Source organism: Chiloscyllium plagiosum, unplaced genomic scaffold, assembly GCF_037043375.1.
Source record: "Chiloscyllium plagiosum isolate Xiang-an unplaced genomic scaffold, Cpla_swu_hap1 HiC_scaffold_14, whole genome shotgun sequence".
NCBI lineage: Eukaryota > Metazoa > Chordata > Chondrichthyes > Orectolobiformes > Hemiscylliidae > Chiloscyllium > Chiloscyllium plagiosum.
This window is the reverse complement of record NW_028270152.1, coordinates 28,162,448-28,182,419: the sequence shown is the minus strand read 5'-3', so window position 1 is coordinate 28,182,419 and position 19,972 is coordinate 28,162,448. Positions and strand designations below refer to the sequence as shown.

Sequence of the window (19,972 nt, the reverse complement as noted above, 5' to 3'; positions counted from 1 at the left end):
TCATGCAGAGGGTGGTACATGTATGGAATGAGCTGCCAGAGGAATTGGTGGAGGCTGGTACAATTGCAACATTTAAAAGGCATTTGGATGGGTATTTGAATAGGAAGGGTTTGGAGGGATATGGGCCAGGTAGGCATGGATGAGTTGGACCGAAGAGTCTGTTTCCATGCTGTACATCTCTATGACTTGAAGGACAGAACAAGATGTAAATGTACATTCTCTTGTTTTTAGTAATATCTTACTGTATTGAATCTGCTTTACACCTGCCTGTGCCTGATGTGCAGTGGGAGTTTCTAATTGCTGTATGGTAAACCATATACCCGTTCACTCATAATAGAAACAACTAAGATGGGTTTGTTCAATATATCACTTCAGCTGCATGTAAACTTTTGCTATAAATTCTGAATTATGGTCCTGCTTCACAACCACTAAGCAGCGCTTCGAAAGCTAGTGCCTCCAAATAAACTCGTTGGGCTATAACCTGGTGTCGTGTGATTTTTCTGATGAAGGGCTTATGCCTGATACATCGATTCTTCTGCTCCTCGGATGCTGCTTGACCTGCTGTGCTTTTCCAGCCCCACAATCCTGACGTTGTGTGATTTTGTTTTAACTAAGATAGCTAAGTATATGAGAACAGCTAAAGCGTTTTGCATTGTGTGAAAGTATGCCCAAGGTATAACATCCTATGCCTTAACTAGTTTTGCTTTAAGGTTTTGATTCTATCTGCCTAAATCCAGGTGGAACTATTGTTTACAAATGAACAGCTTTGTCATGAAGTGTTCATGAATCTGATGTCTAATTACTTAGATTCTACTGTAATTTGTTAAAACCGAGAAGTAAAAAGTTTATTTCTCATGTTTCCCTGTATACAATACTTGAATTCATTCACAGGATGAGGGCGTTGCCAGCATTTATTATTCATCCCTATTTGCCCAGAGGGCAGTTGATAGTCACGTTGCTGTGGGTCTGGAGTCGCGTGTAAGCCAAGTAGTGAACCAGATAGGTTTTTCCTGACAATCTGCAAAGGATTCATAGTCATTATTAGACTCTTAATTCCATTATTTTATCAAATTCAAATTCCACCATCAGCTGTAGTAGCATTTGAACCTGAGTTTCTGGATTTAAATTTCCACTTTGCAATGCTGCATCAGCCATATGCTGAAAATCTCTTGGTTTTGAAAACCTCTCCCTCTATTAAACAAAATGCATTCCTGATTTCGTCACAGTTTTTCCTGATAAAAAACTTTATGCACGAGCCACTGATGAAATAGTTGAGGGAATAGAGCCAAATTTCTGTGACTGGGTGAGTCCACAATATAAAAATGTCCATAATTACTTCAAGTTGTACAACTTGGCAGCCTCGTTTACATGAACCCATGAGGATAACTGGTGTGGGAAATGGAAAATATGATCTGTGGTTGAGGAGGTTGTGGCAGTGTGACAGGAAATTTATTTAGCTCGCCATACCTGATCTGGAAGCACTTGATGCAGTGTGACGTGCATTTTGTTCACCTTTACTGACCTTCCATAGCCTAGTGAACTTTCAAATTTATCAAAGATACTTGAGCAAGGAAAGGAAACTGCTCCTGTTTTCAAATTTTTAAATTGGAAGATTTTGCTGGCTGTTGCTTGCTGTTTTTGTTTTTTTTCATTACTTTTTAAGATCCTCCTTTTTCAAGGCGACTATTGCTTCCTCATCCCCACCAAAGATGATTTATCTTTTTTTTCCCTTACTCTTGCCGCAGTAAGCACCGAGAGGGGACAGCAGTCTGTCCAATCTCTTATCTCATATGTGAACTTCAGAGAAGTTTACTTAACTATTCAATTACATGGAACAGCTTTGTCAGTTTTAATCCTCCTATTGAGGATTGGATCCGCATGCATATTTTTATCAGAGAATTATGTAGTATTGATAGGAATGCTTGGAAATCCTAGCAATTTGTTTGCCAGGATGGCTAGTCACTGAACATTGAGACAAGAGGCTGTCAATATACTTTTAAAAGTTTATTGCGCACCAAACGTTGGTGGGGGACGGGGTAGAATTATTTCGCACTACAAAGGAATTATTTGAAATATTATAACATTTCCACACTTTTATGCACAGTTGGCATGAATAAATTGTTTTCTTTTTGATAAATTTCTCCATTCATTGAATGTTATTTCTTTAGCTACTGTCACTTCCTAAGGCTGTGAAACATCAAACGCAGCTCACAATCATTAATTAATTTACTCTGCCATGCATTCTGGTTCTGGACCTTTACTCTTACTGACATTAAATCACTCTAAGTATTTTCTTCTGCCCTGACTGTTTTGGAGACTGCTGATCTTCTCTGATACTGGTGCAGGCTTTTTTTCCTCTCCGAGTAATGTGCTTCTCTCTCTGAAAGAAACCTACACGCTCTCATCATCTCCTGGGGAAAAAAAAAACAAAGATCTATAGATGCTGAAAGTCAGGGGGGAAAAAAACAGGAATTTCTGGAAAACCTTAGCAGGTCTGGCAGCATCTGTTTCGGGTCCAGTGACCCTCCTCGAGAACAGCATGAAATCTTCTGGTTGGTTCTCTTTTTCAAATAACTTTTATTTTCCGTCTCCTCCTCAGACACCTTCCCCAATTATTTGCCCTTCACTATAAAGCACCGAACTACTCTGCTCAAAAGTTCCAACTTTCCAGAGATCCTTCACCACTCTCTGAACTCAAAATGAAACCAAAACTTGATTTAACCCATAGAATGCTAATCAGATGTAATGCTGTATATAATTCTGTTCATTCTCAAACTCAACTTTCCTAATAATTATGCATTAGGAACCTTAATTGCTACTGAAACTTGAGATTCACTGGTAGAGTGAAATAAGAGAGTGGAAGGTGGATGTGCAGCAAGCATACCAACAAAGTTCTTTCAAAATCAATCCTGCACGATAACTATCAATTTTTAATAATACTTTTGTTCAGTAATAGAAATAAATTTCAAAGCTTTGCTCTTAATGCTGTAAATTGCCCAGAGAGAATTGAAAGTGGATTATCTCATGGTCTTTCAGATTGTCCTGCTCCTGTTCTGTCACTTCTACATCAGGGAAAGTCCCCCACCTTGTATAATCATGTGGCACAAATGGGTTTGACTACAACGAAGAGTCATCAGACAAATAGTTCTTGCATTGCCACACATGTAAATGCACAGTAATAGGCTGTGTGTTAAGATTTACATAGCAAAGATATTCAAAACCAAATTTATGCTATCTTGCGGAGGTGCTCGTGTTGGAATGAGGTGGCAAGGTCAGAAACCGACAACACCCAGTAATAGTCCAACAGGTTTATTTGAAATCACAAGCTTTCGGGCAACTGTGCAAACCCCACACAGACATTCTCCCCACGTCTGCGTGGGTTTCCTCTGGGTGTTCCGGTTTCTTCCCACAGTCCAAAAATGTGCAGGTTAGGTGGATTGATACTAAATTGCCCCTAGTGTCCAGGGATGTGTAGGTTAGGTGCATTGGCCATTGGGTTACAGGGATAAGGGTGGGAGGGTGTGTCTGGGTGGACTGCTGTTCGAGGGTCAGTGTGTACTCATTTGGCCAAATGGCCTGCTTCTACACTAGCGGTTCTGTGATATCACCAAAATATTGGGATTTCCTGTTCAAAATTGAGATTTGGTTATTATCTACTATTTCTCCATAAAAATGATCTGTAAACAGACTTTGAACTTACATCGTGAATGTTGTGTGTCTGGGAAATAAAATTGTTAAATGGAGCTCGATAACATCTCTTTTTTTAATTCATTATGAAAATTACAAATCACTGCATCATTAATTTGATTTTACAATTGATTTTACAAATCTTCAGGGTTTTTTTTTGTTAGTTCCTTGCTATTTCAGTTTCTAGTCATTTTTGTGCACCCTGATGTATTTGGGAAGGAGTGACAAGCTAACAGTAAATTCTCACCGTCAGTCCAATAGCGTGATTCAGCTGTTAGGAGATTAGTGAGGTCATGAGACATGGAGCACAATGAAATGAAGGTTCCTTCTTTTATCATGATTTGGAGACCTCCCCATCCTGTTCAGCTGACAGTCAGACACAGTTGGCAGAGAAAACAAATGTGTTTGTAAAGTTGCTGTGGTGATCCTAAGCGTTGTGCAATGTTCCAAGTTACTAATGCTAATGGCAGCTGCATTGTTTTAACTCAGATCATTCACATGCGTGATGACTGTTATGGTCAGAAAATCCATATTTCTGCAAATTGACTCAATAACAGTTATAGTAGTGTATAACTCTGCGAGAAGACTGAAAGTTAATACACTACTGCAGTTAGTGCTGCTGGAGTCCCTGGCTGGTGGGGTGAGGTGGAAGGGCTGAAAATCTGGATATCCCCATGTCCCAGGGAGGCCCTGCTCCTGTGCATCCAAAAATATTTTTTCTGACATTTTGTCTTTGTTTCCATACAACATGGAAATAGACCCTTCGGTCCAACCAGTCTACGCCAACCATGACCTCATATTCTGCCTGGGCAGCCTACAGCCCAGAGGACTCGACATTTGAGTTCTCCTATTTCAAATAACATCTCTTCCCCATCCTCAACTCCCTTCCCAACCCCTCTGCCTACCTTCCACTGCTCCCTGCCACCAATCAGATTCATTCCTCCTATTGACCAATCTGCAGCTCCCCCTACACCAATCCCCAGCCCTGAAGAAGGGTTATACCCGAAACATCGACTTCTGTACCTCCTGATGCTGCCTGACCTGCTGTGTTCTTCCAACCTCCTGCCCATATATCCCAAACTAAACCAATCCCACTTGTTTAGCCTATATCCCTCTAAGCCTTGCCTATCATGAATTTAGGGAGAAAGTGAGGTCTGCAGATGCTGGAGATCAGAGCTGGAAATGTGTTGCTGGAAAAGCGCAGCAGGTCAGGCAGCATCCAGGGAACAGGAGAATCGACGTTTCGGGCATTAGCCCTTCAGGAATGAGGACAGTTTGTCCAGCAGGCTAAGATAAAAGATAGGGAGGAGGGACTTGGGGGAGGGGCGTCGGAAATGTGATAGGTGGAAAGAGGTCAAGGTGAGGGTGATAGGTCAGACTGGGGTGGGGGCGGAGAGGTCGGGAAGAAGATTGCAGGTTAGGAAGGCGGTGCTGAATTTGATGGATTTGACTGAGACAGGCTGGGGGGAGGGGAAATGAGAAAACTGGTGAAATCCGAGTTCATCCCTTGTGGTTGGAGGGTTCCTAGCCGGAAGATGAGGCGTTCTTCCTCCAACCGTCGTTTTGCTGTGGTCTGACGATGGAGGAGTCCAAACACCTGCATATCCTTGGTGGAGTGGGAGGGGGAATTGAAATGTTGAGCTACAGGGTGGTTGGGTTGGTTGGTCCGGGTGTCCCAGCGGTGTTCTCTGAAACGCTCCGCAAGTAGGCGGCCTGTCTCCCCGATATAGAGGAGGCCACATCGGGTGCAGAGGATGCAATAGATGATATGTGTGGAGGTACAGGTGAATCTGTGGCGGATATGGAAGTTTCCTTTGGGGCCTTGGAGGGAGGTGAGGGGGGAGGTATGGGCGCAAGTCTTGCACCTCCTGCGGTTGCAGGGGAAGGTGCAGGGAGTGGAGGTTGGGTTGGTGGGGGGTGTGGATCTGACGAGGGAGTCACGGAGGGAGTGGTCTTTACGGAATGCTGATAGGGGAGGGGAGGGAAATATATCCTTGGTGGTGGGGTCCGTTTGGAGGTGGCGGAAATGACGGCGGATGATGCGCTGTACATGGAGACTGGTGGGGTGGTAGGTGAGGACCAGTGGGGTTCTGTCCTGGTGGCGGTTGGAGGGGCGGGGTTCGAGGGCGGAGGAGCGGGAAGTGGAAGAGATGCGGTGGAGGGCATCGTCGACCACATCGGGGAGGAAATTGCGGTCCTTGAAGAAGGAGGCCATCTGGGATGTGCGTTTTTGGAACTGGTATCATGAATTTACCCTAATGTCTTTTAAATGTTGTAACTTTATTTGCATCAACCACTACTTCTGTCATCAACAAAATGTAAACAAATTGTCAAAATCTGTTGTGTCTGCGTAAACATGGTGTCACTATGTTTTTGAGAATGATCATGACCTGGTTGGTTCATGCTGGTGACTAGGTATTCTAATTATGAAAGATCCTTCATATATATAGTTCTGTCATTGTCTAAGTTTACGCTGCAGCATTATGATTTAAATAACAAAGAGTGACTTCGATTGGGAATCTGGACAGAGTTAAGACAAGTCATACTTACACTACAGTTTACGCTATTGACCAGGCGAACACTGAAGCTGTACTGTGTATGTACCTAGATTGTAACAGCTCCAATAGATTGGGTGCTTCAAATGGCAGTAGATGCAAGAAACACTGGGGTTAGACATAAATGCTGCCTTACCCCAACTTTGTGCAGAGTCCAAATTACTGTAATGATTTAGAAAGCATTGGATTGTGTCATCATCATCTTATCCCCATTTTTGTGCTTGATGCTGTCTGGAGTCTTCCCAAGTATAGTTGAAACTTTACTGCTGGAACAGCACAGCAGGTCAGGCAGCATCCAGGGAACAGGAGATTCGACGTTTCGGGCACAGGCCCTTCTTCAGGAATGAGCAGAGAGTGTTCAGCAGGAGAAGATAAAAAGTAGGGAGGAGGGACTTGGAGGAGGGGCGTTGGAAATGTGATAGGTGGAAAGAGGTCAAGGTGAGGGTGATAGGTCGGAGTAGGGTGGAGGCGGAGAGGTCAAGAAGAAGACTGCAGGTCAGGAAGGCGGTGCCGGGCTGAAGGCGGTGCCGGGCTGGAGGCGGTGCCGGGCTGGAGGGCATTTCCAACTCCCCTCCTCCAAGTCCCTCCTCCCTACCTTTTATCTTCTCCTGCTGAACACTCTCTGCTCATTCCTGAAGAAGGGCCTGTGCCCGAAACGTCGAATCTCCTGTTCCCTGGATGCTGCCTGACCTGCTGTGCTGTTCCAGCAATAAAGTTTCAACTTTGATCTCCAGCATCTGCAGACCTCACTTTCTCCTCGAAGATTTCAACCTACTGCGAATCCTCTTACAAGGATGCCTTCCTTGAAGAAGCTCTCTGCGCCTCTCTACAAAGATTTCAGTGAGTCCCTCTCTCACTGCACACCCCAGGTCATCTCCTCTGCACAGAAGCTCTTCAGCCACATTCTGAAGCAGACTCGTTACCACAGCCATATCTCCTTTCTCAGCACCTGCCTACGGAACCGACTGATCCCCCATGGACTCCAGATCACCTTCCGACCAACACAATTTGGACCCAACCAGGACTACCAGTACCTGCAACAAATCCGCAGCCTCCAGCAACGGACCTCCCTCCGGATCCTCCACTCCACGCTTGCAGCCATGCGCCGGTACCTACATTCCCTGCAACTCGACCTACCCCAGCTCAGGACAACTCTCTCACAGACCTGTAAAGGACCTCTACTGTTCTTCATTTACAGAAGAATCCATAGACTGAACAAACAGTTCTTTCTAGCCATGTCGGAAATTAAAGGCAGTAAGTACCAAAAACTTTCATGCACTTACCCCCAAACTCCGGATTCCTCAACCGTTCCAGAAACTTCCATCGGCCTCCGAAACCAGTCCGGCGCCATTACACACGTGGCCGCTACAGCACCCGCGGCAATAGCCGCAGACGCCGCCGATGATGACGTCACTTCCGCCCCCACCGACCTCGCAACCTTCATGATCGCAGCCCAAACAACCGCCTCCGGGATCGCCGCACAGACAACCTGCTCTGCGATCGTCATGAAGACAATCGCCAACAGATTGGCGACCTCCGCGGCTATGGGGAAGAACTCTGTCTCCGTGGTCGCTGCAGCTACTTCCGCCCCCAGTGACGTCAGCAACCTACATTTGGACCACATCGCCGCATGTGTCTCCGCCCCCGGCCGCGTTCCGTCACCACGCCTAACCCCGCCCCCCCCGGCCGCGTTCCGTCACCACGCCTAACCCCGCCCCCCGGCCGCGTTCCGTCACCACGCCTAACCCCGCCCCCCCGCTGCGTTCCGTCACCGCGCTTAACTCCACCCCCACGCCGCGTTCCGCCACCACGCCTAACTCCGCCCCCCGGCCGAGTTCCGTCACCGCGCCTAACCCCGCCCCCCCGCCGGTCTCCATCACTATGTCCAACTCCGCCCCCACGCCGACCTCTGTCCCCGCCCCCACATCCAGCTCCAGTCCCACACCAGGTCCTAGCTCCCCGCCCTGCCGTGTGTTCACCATCCCTCCAGACTTGCCCCTCTCTGAGGATGAAAGATCAGTCCTCAGCAGAGGTCTCACCTTCGTTCCCACACGTCCTCGGGTCAATGAATTCAATACACGGAGTGACATCGAACAATTCTTCCGCCGCCTTCGCCTCCGCGCCGCCTTCTTCAATCAAGACTCTCGCCCACCCTCTGACGACCCCTTCTCCCACCTCCAACACACCCCGTCCACCTGGACACCCCGTGCTGGCCTCCTACCTGCCCTCGACCTCTTCATAGCAAACTGCCGCCGCGATATTAACCGCTACCTGAACTCCCACACCCCTCCCACCCACTCCAACCTCTCACCCTCGGAACGCGCAGCCCTCCACTCCCTCCGTTCCAACCCCAACCTCACCATCAAACCAGCTGACAAGGGAGGCGCAGTAGTAGTTTGGCGCACTGACCTTTACACCGCTGAGGCCAAACGCCAGCTCGCAGATACCTCCTCCTACCGTCCCCTTGACCATGACCCCACCCCCCACCACCAAACCATCATCTCCCAGACCATCCATAACCTCATCACCTCAGGGGACCTCCCATCCACCGCCTCCAACCTCATAGTCCCACAACCCCGCGCTGCCCGTTTCTACCTCCTGCCCAAAATCCACAAACCTGACTGCCCCGGACGACCCATCGTCTCAGCCTGCTCCTGCCCAACCGAACTCATCTCGGCATACCTCGACACGGTCCTGTCCCCATTAGTCCAAGAACTCCCCACCTACGTTCGTGACACCACCCACGCCCTCCACCTCCTCCAGGATTTCCGCTTCCCCGGTCCCCAACGCCTCATCTTCACCATGGACATCCAGTCCCTGTACACCTCCATCCCCCATCACGAAGGACTCAAAGCACTCCGCTTCTTCCTTTCCCGCCGTACCACCCAGTACCCTTCCACCGACACCCTCCTTCGACTGACCGAACTGGTCCTCACCCTGAACAACTTTTCTTTCCAATCCTCCCACTTTCTCCAAACAAAAGGAGTAGCCATGGGCACCCGCATGGGCCCCAGTTATGCCTGCCTCTTCGTAGGGTATGTGGAACAATCCATCTTCCGCAACTACACTGGCCCCACCCCCCATCTTTTCCTTCGCTACATTGATGACTGTATCGGCGCTACCCCGTGCTCCCACGAGGAGGTTGAACAGTTCATCCACTACACTAACACCTTCCACCCCGACCTCAAATTCACCTGGACAGTCTCGGACTCCTCCCTCCCCTTCCTAGACCTTTCTGTTTCTATCTCAGGCGACCGAATCAACACGGACATCTACTACAAACCAACCGACTCCCACAGCTACCTGGACTACACCTCCTCCCATCCTGCCCCCTGTAAAAACGCCATCCCATTCTCCCAATTCCTTCGTCTCCGCCGCATCTGCTCCCAGGAGGACCAGTTCAAAATACGTACAACACAGATGGCCTCCTTCTTCAAGGACCGCAATTTCCCCCCCGACGTGGTCGACGGTGCCCTCCACCGCATCTCCTCCACTTCCCGCTCCTCCGCCCTTGAGCCCCGCCCCTCCAACCGCCACCAGGACAGAACCCCACTGGTCCTCACCTACCACCCCACCAATCTCCATGTACAGCGCATCATCCGCCGTCACTTCCGCCACCTCCAAACAGACCCCAGCACCAAGGATATATTTCCCTCCCCTCCCCTATCAGCTTTCCGTAGAGACCACTCCCTCCGCGACTCCCTTGTCAGATCCACACCCCCCACCGACCCAACCTCCACTCCCGGCACCTTCCCTTGCAACCGCAGGAGGTGCAACACTTGCGCCCACACCTCCCCCCTCACTTCTCTCCAAGGCCCCAAAGGAAACTTCCATATCCGCCACAGATTCACCTGCACCTCCACCCACATCATCTACTGCAGCCGGTGTGGCCTCCTCTATATTGAGGAGACAGGCCGCCTACTTGCGGAGCGATTCAGAGAGCACCTCTGGGCCACCCGGACGAACCAACCCAACCACCCTGTAGCACAGCATTTCAACTTCCCCTCCCACTCCACCGAGGATATGCAGGTCATTGGACTCATCCACCGCCAAACCACAACAACGCGACGGTCGGAGGAGGAGCGTCTTATCTTCCGACTGGGAACCCTCCAACCGCAGGGGATGAACTTGGACTTCACCAGTTTCTTCATCCCCCCTCCCCCCACCTTGTCTCAGCCGAATCCCTCCAGCCCGGCACCGCCTTCCTGACCTGCAGTCTTCTTCTTGACCTCTCCGCCTCCATCCTACTCCGACCTATCACCCTCACCTTGACCTCTTTCCACCTATCACATTTCCAACGCCCCTCCTCCAAGTCCCTCCTCCCTACCTTTTATCTTCTCCTGCTGAACACTCTCTGCTCATTCCTGAAGAAGGGCCTGTGCCCGAAACGTCGAATCTCCTGTTCCCTGGATGCTGCCTGACCTGCTGTGCTGTTCCAGCAATAAAGTTTCAACTTTGATCTCCAGCATCTGCAGACCTCACTTTCTCCTCTTCCCAAGTATAGACTGGGGTAGAACAGAGGGACTCCCAGTCACTGCCACATTAGTCCATGATTTCAGTGCACCACTTTGTGTATACACCATAAGGGAAGATGTGAATTGGACTCTAGTTGTATAATGAAAGCAAAGAATTGCATTTACATAGTATCTGCAACGTCTATGATATTTCAAAGCACTTTGTAATCAAAGAGAGAATTTTGAAGTGCGGTTAGTTATAATGCTGTAAATGTGGCAATCAATTTCCCAATGCAAATTCCCACAAACCATATTATGGTTGTAAAAAGATAATCTTCTCCATGGGGGATGGTTATTTGGATATCAAATCTCAGCTACTTAGGTATTGGGTCTTTTTGCTTTCCAGTTGATCTAGGAAAGCAGCGATCCATTGAGAGTGAACCAATGGAAAGCAACTGGCAGGATGGAGTCCCTGGCCAAGTACTCCGATCCCATGCAGACCAACTGGGAGGTGTGTTCCATGGGAATCAGTGCTGGGTCCACTGTTGTTTGTCATTTATATAAACTACTTTGGATGGGAATATAGAGGGCATGGTTAGTAAATTTGCAGATGATACCAAAATTAGTGGTTTAGTGGACAGTGAAGGAGGTTATCGAAGGGAACAACAGGATCTTGATCAATTTGATCAGTTGGCTAAGAAGTAATAAGTGGAGTTTTAATTTAGATAAATGAAAGGTATTGCAGTTTGGAAAAACAAACAAAGGCAGAATTTATACAAATAAAAGGAGGGCCTTGGGTAGTGTTGTAGAACAGAGACCTAGGGTTTCAGGTGCATATTCTTTTTGAAGTTTGCATCACAGGTTAGACATGGTGGTTAAGAAGGTGTTTAGCATGCTTGCCTTTATTGCTCAGTCCTTTTGGGTATAGCAGTTGGGAAGTCATGTTGAGGTTATACAGGATGTTGGTGAGGCCTTTTCTGGAATACTGTGTCCAGTTCCGGTCACCCTGTTACAGGAAGGATATGATTAAGCTGGAGAGGGATCAGAAAAAAATCATGAGGATGTTGCCAGGAATGGAGGGCTTGAGTTTTAAGGAGAGGCTGGATTAGCTGGGACTTTTTCATTGGAGCATAGGAGGGTGAGGGGTTACCTTGACTGAGGTTTATAAAATCATGATGGTAAGGTGAATGGCAGGCGTCTCTCCCCTAAAATGAGGGATTTCAAGACTTAGTATTTTTTTGAAGGTGAGAGAAGAAAGATTTTAAAAAGAACAGGAGGGGCATTTTTTTTTTTACACCAAATTAGAATACCCTTTAATGTCATGTGGTAGTTCGTGAGTGGAATGAACTGCCGAAGGAAGTGATGGATGTGGGTGCAATTACAACATTTAAAGGACATTTGGATAAGTATATGAATAAGAAATGTTTGGAGTGATATGGACCAAGTGCAGGCAGGTGGTACTAGGGGTTTCAACATGATATCCCCAGAACACTAGCCTGGGGTTCTGTGTTAAGAGGTCAGTGATGTTACCAATACGTCATTGTCTCCCACATCACCGAGAAGAATGTTTTTGTGGACTAATGGCTGCAGCATTGGGCAAGTGTTAAGAGGAAATCTCCGGAAACCCATTTAATTGCAGTTGTGGCAACCCTTATGTTAACTATAGCCGAAAGCAGAGGCAACCCTGTCTGAACTCATGCTCATGTTAGACCTGTGGATAGCAGCCTTAACTAAAGTCAGGATCGAATGTACCAGGAGGTCCTTTAATCCATTCATCCTGAAGAAAGGAACTAATATACGTTTTAAAAACTGTATGTTAACCACATTTGCCTTTTTCAGATTATCATCTATTGAATATTTATTTTTTTAAAATGGATCTTGAGATGGCAAGTTGACATAAAATGAGTTGTCTTGGTATGTCCAATTAATTTACTGGGTGATTTATTTAGAATATTAGTGCACTGATAGATGACTTTTTGTAATAACATTGAATTCTGGGAGTAATTAATGATCGAGAGAAGAATTGAGCCATCGGTGCAAGTGATAATTTCATTAGATCTCTGCTCCTCCACTATTGAGTGGTCAGTAAGTCAAGCCAAGATTCATTAAAACAAAAGGTTTATATGGTGATTGACTGACTGCTTTGAGGAAATTGTTGAGTGTCTAATGCCAGTACAGTATCCCATGTGGCAATATAGTATATGTTGCTAGTGGGAGCAAAAGAATATCATCTGTGTAATGCAAATGATAAAAATTTAAAATAATATTTCAAGCTTTCTCTGGACGAAAAATTCTGTGGTAATTTTATCTTTTCAGGAAGTAAAGGCAGATTGAGTGTGTTTTCAGCAATAATCTTGTTTGGCACAAAATTGCAATTTGCTTATACCATATATAACTGCTTTAACATCACGATGCACCGTCACCCTGTAAATGTCACTGGATTAATAAGCCAGTTGCTCAGACTATTGCATCGGCAGCCCATGTTCATATCAAACTACGTGAAATTTAAATTCAGCAATTTTTAAAAATGCTATAATTAGAAAGCTAGTATCAATAATAGTGACTGTGATTGTTGTAAAAGTCAATCTAGTTAATTAAAGTGCTTTTGGGGAAGGGGAGATCTGCTGTCCCTAACAGGTCTGGCTTATCTATGATACCAGACTTGCAGTGATGTGGTTGCCTCTTAAATGCCCTCTGACATAACCAAGTGAGCCATTCACTTCAACAGCAATAAGGGATGGACCACAAATCAACAAATTCTTGCTTTGCCAGCAATGTCCACATCCTTTAAAATGACTATTTTACATCCTGATGTTCTAAATCTGTAAATATTTTAATATTTTTACTCCTGTTTGTTACAGCTTTTAATGAAGGGTAGATGAGAGTGATTTATGTACGAAAATGCTGTGCTTTATAGCTCATTCCTCTCTCAGTTCTTCTGCTAACCTGCTTTGTTTTGTTTCTCCCTCAGTTTTAGCTCTGTTGTTGCAATCGGAGTGAGCTTCTTTGGGATTTTTCTCTTCTCGCTTGTGCTCTGTTTATGCTGCCCTTGTTGTCTTCTGTACAAGATGGCACGAAGGGGACGTCAGCGTGAGTAGCCCAGATTTATCATTTTAAGCAAGTTCCTTGACCTTGGATTGTTCTTTTGTAAGCAGGTTGTACATCTCTTTGGTGAAAAGCACAAGCACATAAGAAATACCGAGTTGCAGTGAAATCCTGGACATACCATATTGTCTCTTGTACCACTATCCAAAGGATAGTATACTTCCACATGGATGAAAAGTGTGCATAAATTAATCATGGTTTAGGAAAATTGTTTCAGTCCATCCAATTCACTCACCTAGACATCTGCTAACCATTCCAGACTCCGGCCAAACTGTGTTCACTATTTCTATATGGTTTTGACCTTTTGCCTCTATTGCCCTACTTGGAAGCTTTTTCCATTAATATGGTGAAGAACTTTTCCATATCTGTCCTTGGAAGTTTAGGTCAGAAGTCAGGCGACACCAGGTTATAGTCCAACAGGTTTATTTGAAATCACAAGCTTTCGGAGCACTGCTCCGTCATTAGGTGAAGTGAAGGCAAACACACAGGTGCAGAATTTACAGGTGGAGAGATCAAAAGATAGTAGTACAGACGGTGTGATTGCAGTATCCACAGGCTGAATAAGAAGTCTTTGCGGGTGTAGAATCAGATGGTGTGAGTAAAGTGTCAGCAGCTGAATAGCAAGTGAAGGGATGGTCTATGATCTGATTGAGGCACAGAGATATTACAAAAAATTTAAAACAAATGGTGCTGGAGACAAACCAAATAACTGGGATAACATAATAGGTATAGACATCCGCACCAACCAACCCAACCGCCCCATGGCTGAACAGTTTAACTCCCCCTCCCACTCCTCCAAGGCCATGCAGGTCCTTGGCCACCTCCATTGCTAGACCATGGCAACACGACGCCTGGAGGAAGAGCACCTCATCTTCCGCCTAGGAACCCTCCAACCACAAGGGATGAATGCAGATTTCTCCAGCTTCCTCATTTTCACCCTCCCCCCCTTATCTCAGTCCCCTCTGACTCAGCACTGCTTTCTTGACCTGCAATCATCTTCCCGACCTCTCCGCACCCACCCCCTCTCCAACCTATCACTCTCACCTTAACCTCCTTCCACCTATCGCATTCCCAACACCCCTCCCCCCAAGTCCCTCCTCCCTACCTTTTATCTTAGCCTACTTTTATCTTAGCCTCATTCCTGAAGAAGGGCTTATGCCCAAAATGTCGACTCTCCTGCGCCTTGGATGCTGCCTGACCTGCTGTGCTTTTCCAGCAACACATTTTTCAGCTCTGATCTCCAGCATCTGCAGTCTTCACTTTCTCCCATAAGAGTCACGTGCCAAGGATCTAACCAAGTAGCAGATAATCCAAAACTGTACAAACTAATTAAGGTAGAAAGATCGTAACAAGTTGTCAAGATGATGGTGTCAAAACAGGATAGTAAGGAAGATTTAACAGATACAGAATGATATGGTGGGGCCACATGTAGCCCGACATGAGGCTGTCTCCATGGGTACTGATCTTGGCTAGGTTTAAAATAAAAAAGGTACTTCATCCTCTACTTCAATTTAAAGTCATATCCTAGGTGTATGTTTTCCAAACGAGCATTAAGCATGCCTATAAAATCATTGTATGGATTCTTCTGCTGTCCTACTTCATTGCTCAGATTCTTGGAGATTTGAGAGACTTTTCTCTACTGCCTCCAGTGGATCAAGAAATTGAGCAGCATAATCAATAATTATGTAATAATTGTAATTCTTAATCAAGAATGCTAAGTGAGTGTCTGTCTCTCCCTGTCTCCACCTGACCCGTGCATGCTCGCTCGCTCTGTCACATGGTCTCTGCTTCTCTCTCCTGCGTTTGTCTCCCCCCCATTTATTCATAGTGTATGTAATTCATCTGTTCTTTTGTCCTTTTAAAGGACTACAATTAAGAAAATCCCCAGCATCCAATGCCAACATCCCAGGGTTTTAAAAGAGAGTTGTAGAGAAAGCCAATGTCCTAGATGTGATTTTCCAAAATTCCCTAGATTCTGGAACAGTTACAGCAGATTGGAATTAAAAGTTAGCAAATCTGGCATTGCTATTGAAAGGGAAGAAAAGAGAATCCAAACGACATGTTAGCCTGACGTCAATTGGAGGTGATTAAACAAGTGTTAACAATGCACTTAGAAAATCAAAGTATGATCATGCAAGGTCAATGTGGTTTTCCAAAACGAGAGATTGCATTTGACAAATAGTAGGAGTCATAAGAGGGTGTAACTAGTGAATTAAGAATAACCAGAAGACATGGATTTCCAAAAAGCATTTGATGAGATTCCATACAAATCAGTAAATGAGAGATGGGCTTATGGAGTTGGGAGTAATATGTTAGTATAGATAGGTAGACTGGTGATTACCTGTTAACCAAGAAGTTGAGAGATGGATTAGGCGTTTCCAGGTTAGCAGGTTCTAACTAGTGGAGTGTCCTGAGGATCAGTGCTGGGGCTTCGGGTGTTAACATTCTGTATTGATCAGTTTGAAGAAGAGTAAGGAGCAAGTTATCTTGCTTACTCAGAATAAGGTGCAGGCTGAGATTATAACCTTTTGCAGCCTCCTTATGTCCTTCTCACCACTTAAGTGAGTAGACAACAAATTGGAAGATGGAATATAATGTGGGGGAAAATGGTCAGCTTTTCACTTTGGTGTAAGAACAGAAAGATAAACTTCTTTTTAAATTCATAAGTGTTGATCTTCAGAGGGACTTGGGTATCCTCTAACAGAGCATAGTACATTTGCGTGCAGATACAGTGAGCAAACAGGACGACTAATCACACGCCAGCCTTTATTGGAAAGGGCTTAGAGTGCAAGAGTAAGGGAGTCTTGCTGCAGAAGTGTCCTGCTTTGAGACTCCATCTATAATACTGTGCAAAGTTTTCATAGTTATAGCAGTGATCTATTTGTATGGTATGTGGCACAGTGAAGGTTTATTATAATTATCTGTGTACTCCCGAGTTGATCTGTGATGATTGGCTGGGTAAGTTTGGCATATGTTCATCGGACTTTAGAAGAATGAGAGGTGATTTCACTGAAACATACAAGAGAGGGCTTCAGAGATATTGTTTCCCCTGACTAGGGAAGTCCAGAACACACACACAAGGTCTGGGAATGAGGGGACCAATTCTTTAAGACATAGGTGAGAAATGTCTTCACTGAAACAATTCTCTACTTCAGAGGTTTGAATTGTTGAATATGTTTAAGACTGAGACATATAGACAGTGTTTTTGTTTCTCAGGGAATGGAGGGATATGGGAAGCAGGAATGCAAGTCAACTTGAAGCCAGTGATTTGTTCATGATCTTAGATTAGATTTTATTTAGTTTGCTTACAGTGTGGAAACAGGCCCTTCGGCCCAACAAGTCCACACCGACCCGTCTAAGTGCAACCCACCAAGACCCATTCCCCTACATGGAGGGGAACTGGAGCACCCGGAGGAAACCCACGCAGACACTGGGAGAATGTGCAAACTCCACAGAGTCGCCTGAGGCGGGAATTGAACCCGGGTCTCTGGCACTGTGAGGCAGCAGTGCTAACCGCTGTGCCACCGTGCCAATGATAGAGCGGGGTTGAGGGCTCAAATGTCTAATCTTGTTCTTACCCCTTGAGTTCCTATGCTGTTCTGCTAGGACTTTACATTTGTCTTCATTAAATTTCATATGTCACTGTTCTGCCCACTTACATAAGGTCATAGGGATGTACAGCATGGAAACAGACCCTTCGTCCATGCTGACCAGATATCCTAGACTAAGTAATCTAGTTCCATTTGCCAGCACTTGGTCACCATTCCTCTAAAATCATTCTTATTCATATATCTATCTAAGTGCCTTTTTAAATGCTGTAATTGTACCAACCTCTACCACTTCCTCTGGCAGCTCATTCCATACATGCACCACCCTCTGCTTGAAAAAGTTGCCCCTTAGTCCCTCTAGTTCTGGATTCCCCCATGTCCCTCATTATTTTAAACCTTAATGAGGTCACCCCTTAGCCTCCGATGCTCCAGGCCTATCCACACAGTTTGTAAATTGAGTTGCCTCTTCCAATTTTCACTGACCTTCTCTAGGCTGCCATCATCTGCAAATTTTAACAATTTTGTCAGGACTGTGACCCTCTGGAATTTGAAGTAACTGTAAGACTCTGAGGGCTCACCACACTCCACATGGATTGCTTTGACAGCTGTGTATAGTTGATCTGTTGCATATGGACATTTTTAATTTTATATTGTTACAATCGCTGTGTTTGGATTTTGCATTTGCATCATTTTCATCATTCTCCATCTAAGCTATTGTGGGGGATCTCCTAATAATATGTATGTCTGAAAATTGAAATCTGGTGAGTAAAAGTAAGAAAGCCATCCAACTGAGAATGAGTACTATCAGGCAAATGCAAGTTGTGCAGTGTAAGTACACAAAGCTAGTGGTAAATGGATTTTGACTGTTAATCCTATCTTTTTTCCCCAGAGTTGAAATGTCTAATAGTAGGCGGATGCATTTAAAGTGAGAGCGGGAGAAAAGTTAAAAGGCGATCTGAGGTGCATGTTTTTATACCGAGTGTGGTAGGAGTCTGGAACGCCCTGCCTGGGGTATGGTGGAAGCAGATATGATAGGGGTATTTAAGGGACTTTTAGATAAGCATGTGAATATGCAAGAAATGAAGTAAATGGACCAATGGCAGGTAGAAGGGATTAGATTAATTTAGCGTCATGTTCATCATACCATCATGGGCCAAATGGCCTGTGCTGTACTGTTCTAAGTGTTTCTTGGGTTGCTTTGTGAGTAGAAGCTACAGAATTGTTCCTAACTGAGTTTTATCTGTTTTACCATAACTGGCTCCAAATAAATGCAGGTGACTGTGGGTGAGCTTGCTCATCCTCTCCAAAGATATTACAACCCACTACCCTGTCACCTTCCCCATTTTATTACCCAAGTACCCATGGGTGTAATGAGGGACATTTTAGCACTTGTGTGGGATTGTACTGTCACTAATACGTTGCTGTGAAGTGGAAATCATTTTCACTTGAGTTGCTAGCTCCGGGTGAATGGACACTCTGTCACATGACCAGCTACTGCCACCTGCCTTTCCCCTTCAATCCAGCAGCCTTTGGTCTCCACTCTAATCTTCTTTGACCATTTCTGACATTAAAATTACAGTTTCTGTTTTCAAGTGCACCCATAACCATTCTCATGGTTCCCTTCCAGCAGCAACTTGGAGATGTATCAGTAACTCTTTAAAACTCTGGTCCTGGTGGGCTGACTGCCCTATTTTGCACCACTGACTGTGTGACTCTGTCATTTTTGAATACGGGCCTTTTTATAATGTTTTGTCTCATTTGCTGTACATCCTGAAATAAATTGATTCCATTTTAGACCATTGCCAACGGAAACGGCACTCACTGACGTCATAAAAAACCAAAACAACGTTTTCTCAATAATATTTGAGTAAAAGTGTCGGCTTCCCAAGTGCTAACTTTCTGTTTCCAATGCTAAGTATGTGTCAATAGGTTTCATGCTTGTGCAGTGAAAGGACTTTGAGGGTTGGGTTACAGGGCTCTGTTGTTACTTCCCATGTCACCTGGTTGGAACTTAACTTTGTGTGGCCTTGGTTAATAGTAAATATTTCAAATTAATAGGACGTCAGTGCTTTGCATTTAAGGAAATGGAACAGGAAAATCTCTGGAACCCTGTTTTACTATTTGTTTAAGAACCAAGCTGTACTTCTTTTTAACTTGAGCTTCCAGAATCTAAAAATATTCTGGGCAATGCGCATGGAGGGGAAAAAGTTTGATTTCCCTCACTGATTGTAATTGACCACAAGCTGCTGGCTTCCTGACTGAGTCATTCAGCTGAATCTGCTCATGCAGCATCATACAGTCCAAACTGGAAATATTTCACTTAGCAGGAGCCTGAGAGAACCTTTCAAATGGCCATAGTAATAACATTTCACCTCCATTGACTTATCTGTTATTTATTTAATCAAAACAAATCTAATACAACATTTCTAGTAAGAAGTTCAGACATTATAGTGCTTCATAGTAACATCCATAACTAAAATTGAATCACATGCTCTTCCTTTATTGGTCAAACTAATTAAAATTGCAACATCTGTGTTAAACCAGAATCCTTTCACATTTTGTCAGTATCTACCAACTTCCACAATCTTGTTCTTGGGAGCTGATGAAGAAAGGATTTGATCTA

At 45.2% G+C, this 19,972-nt stretch overlaps 1 protein-coding gene across 2 annotated transcripts in view; it reads left to right on the top strand.

Annotated features, from left to right (window-relative positions):
- The window catches only part of shisa10.1 (shisa family member 10, tandem duplicate 1), a 78,641-nt gene that overhangs the window by 49,945 nt on the left and 8,724 nt on the right, over positions 1-19,972 (top strand). For both annotated transcript variants that reach the window (XM_043707920.2, XM_043707922.2), the window contains one exon: positions 13,668-13,786. In XM_043707920.2, coding sequence (XP_043563855.1) covers positions 13,668-13,786 — 119 coding nt within the window. The remainder of the gene's footprint in view (positions 1-13,667; positions 13,787-19,972) is intronic.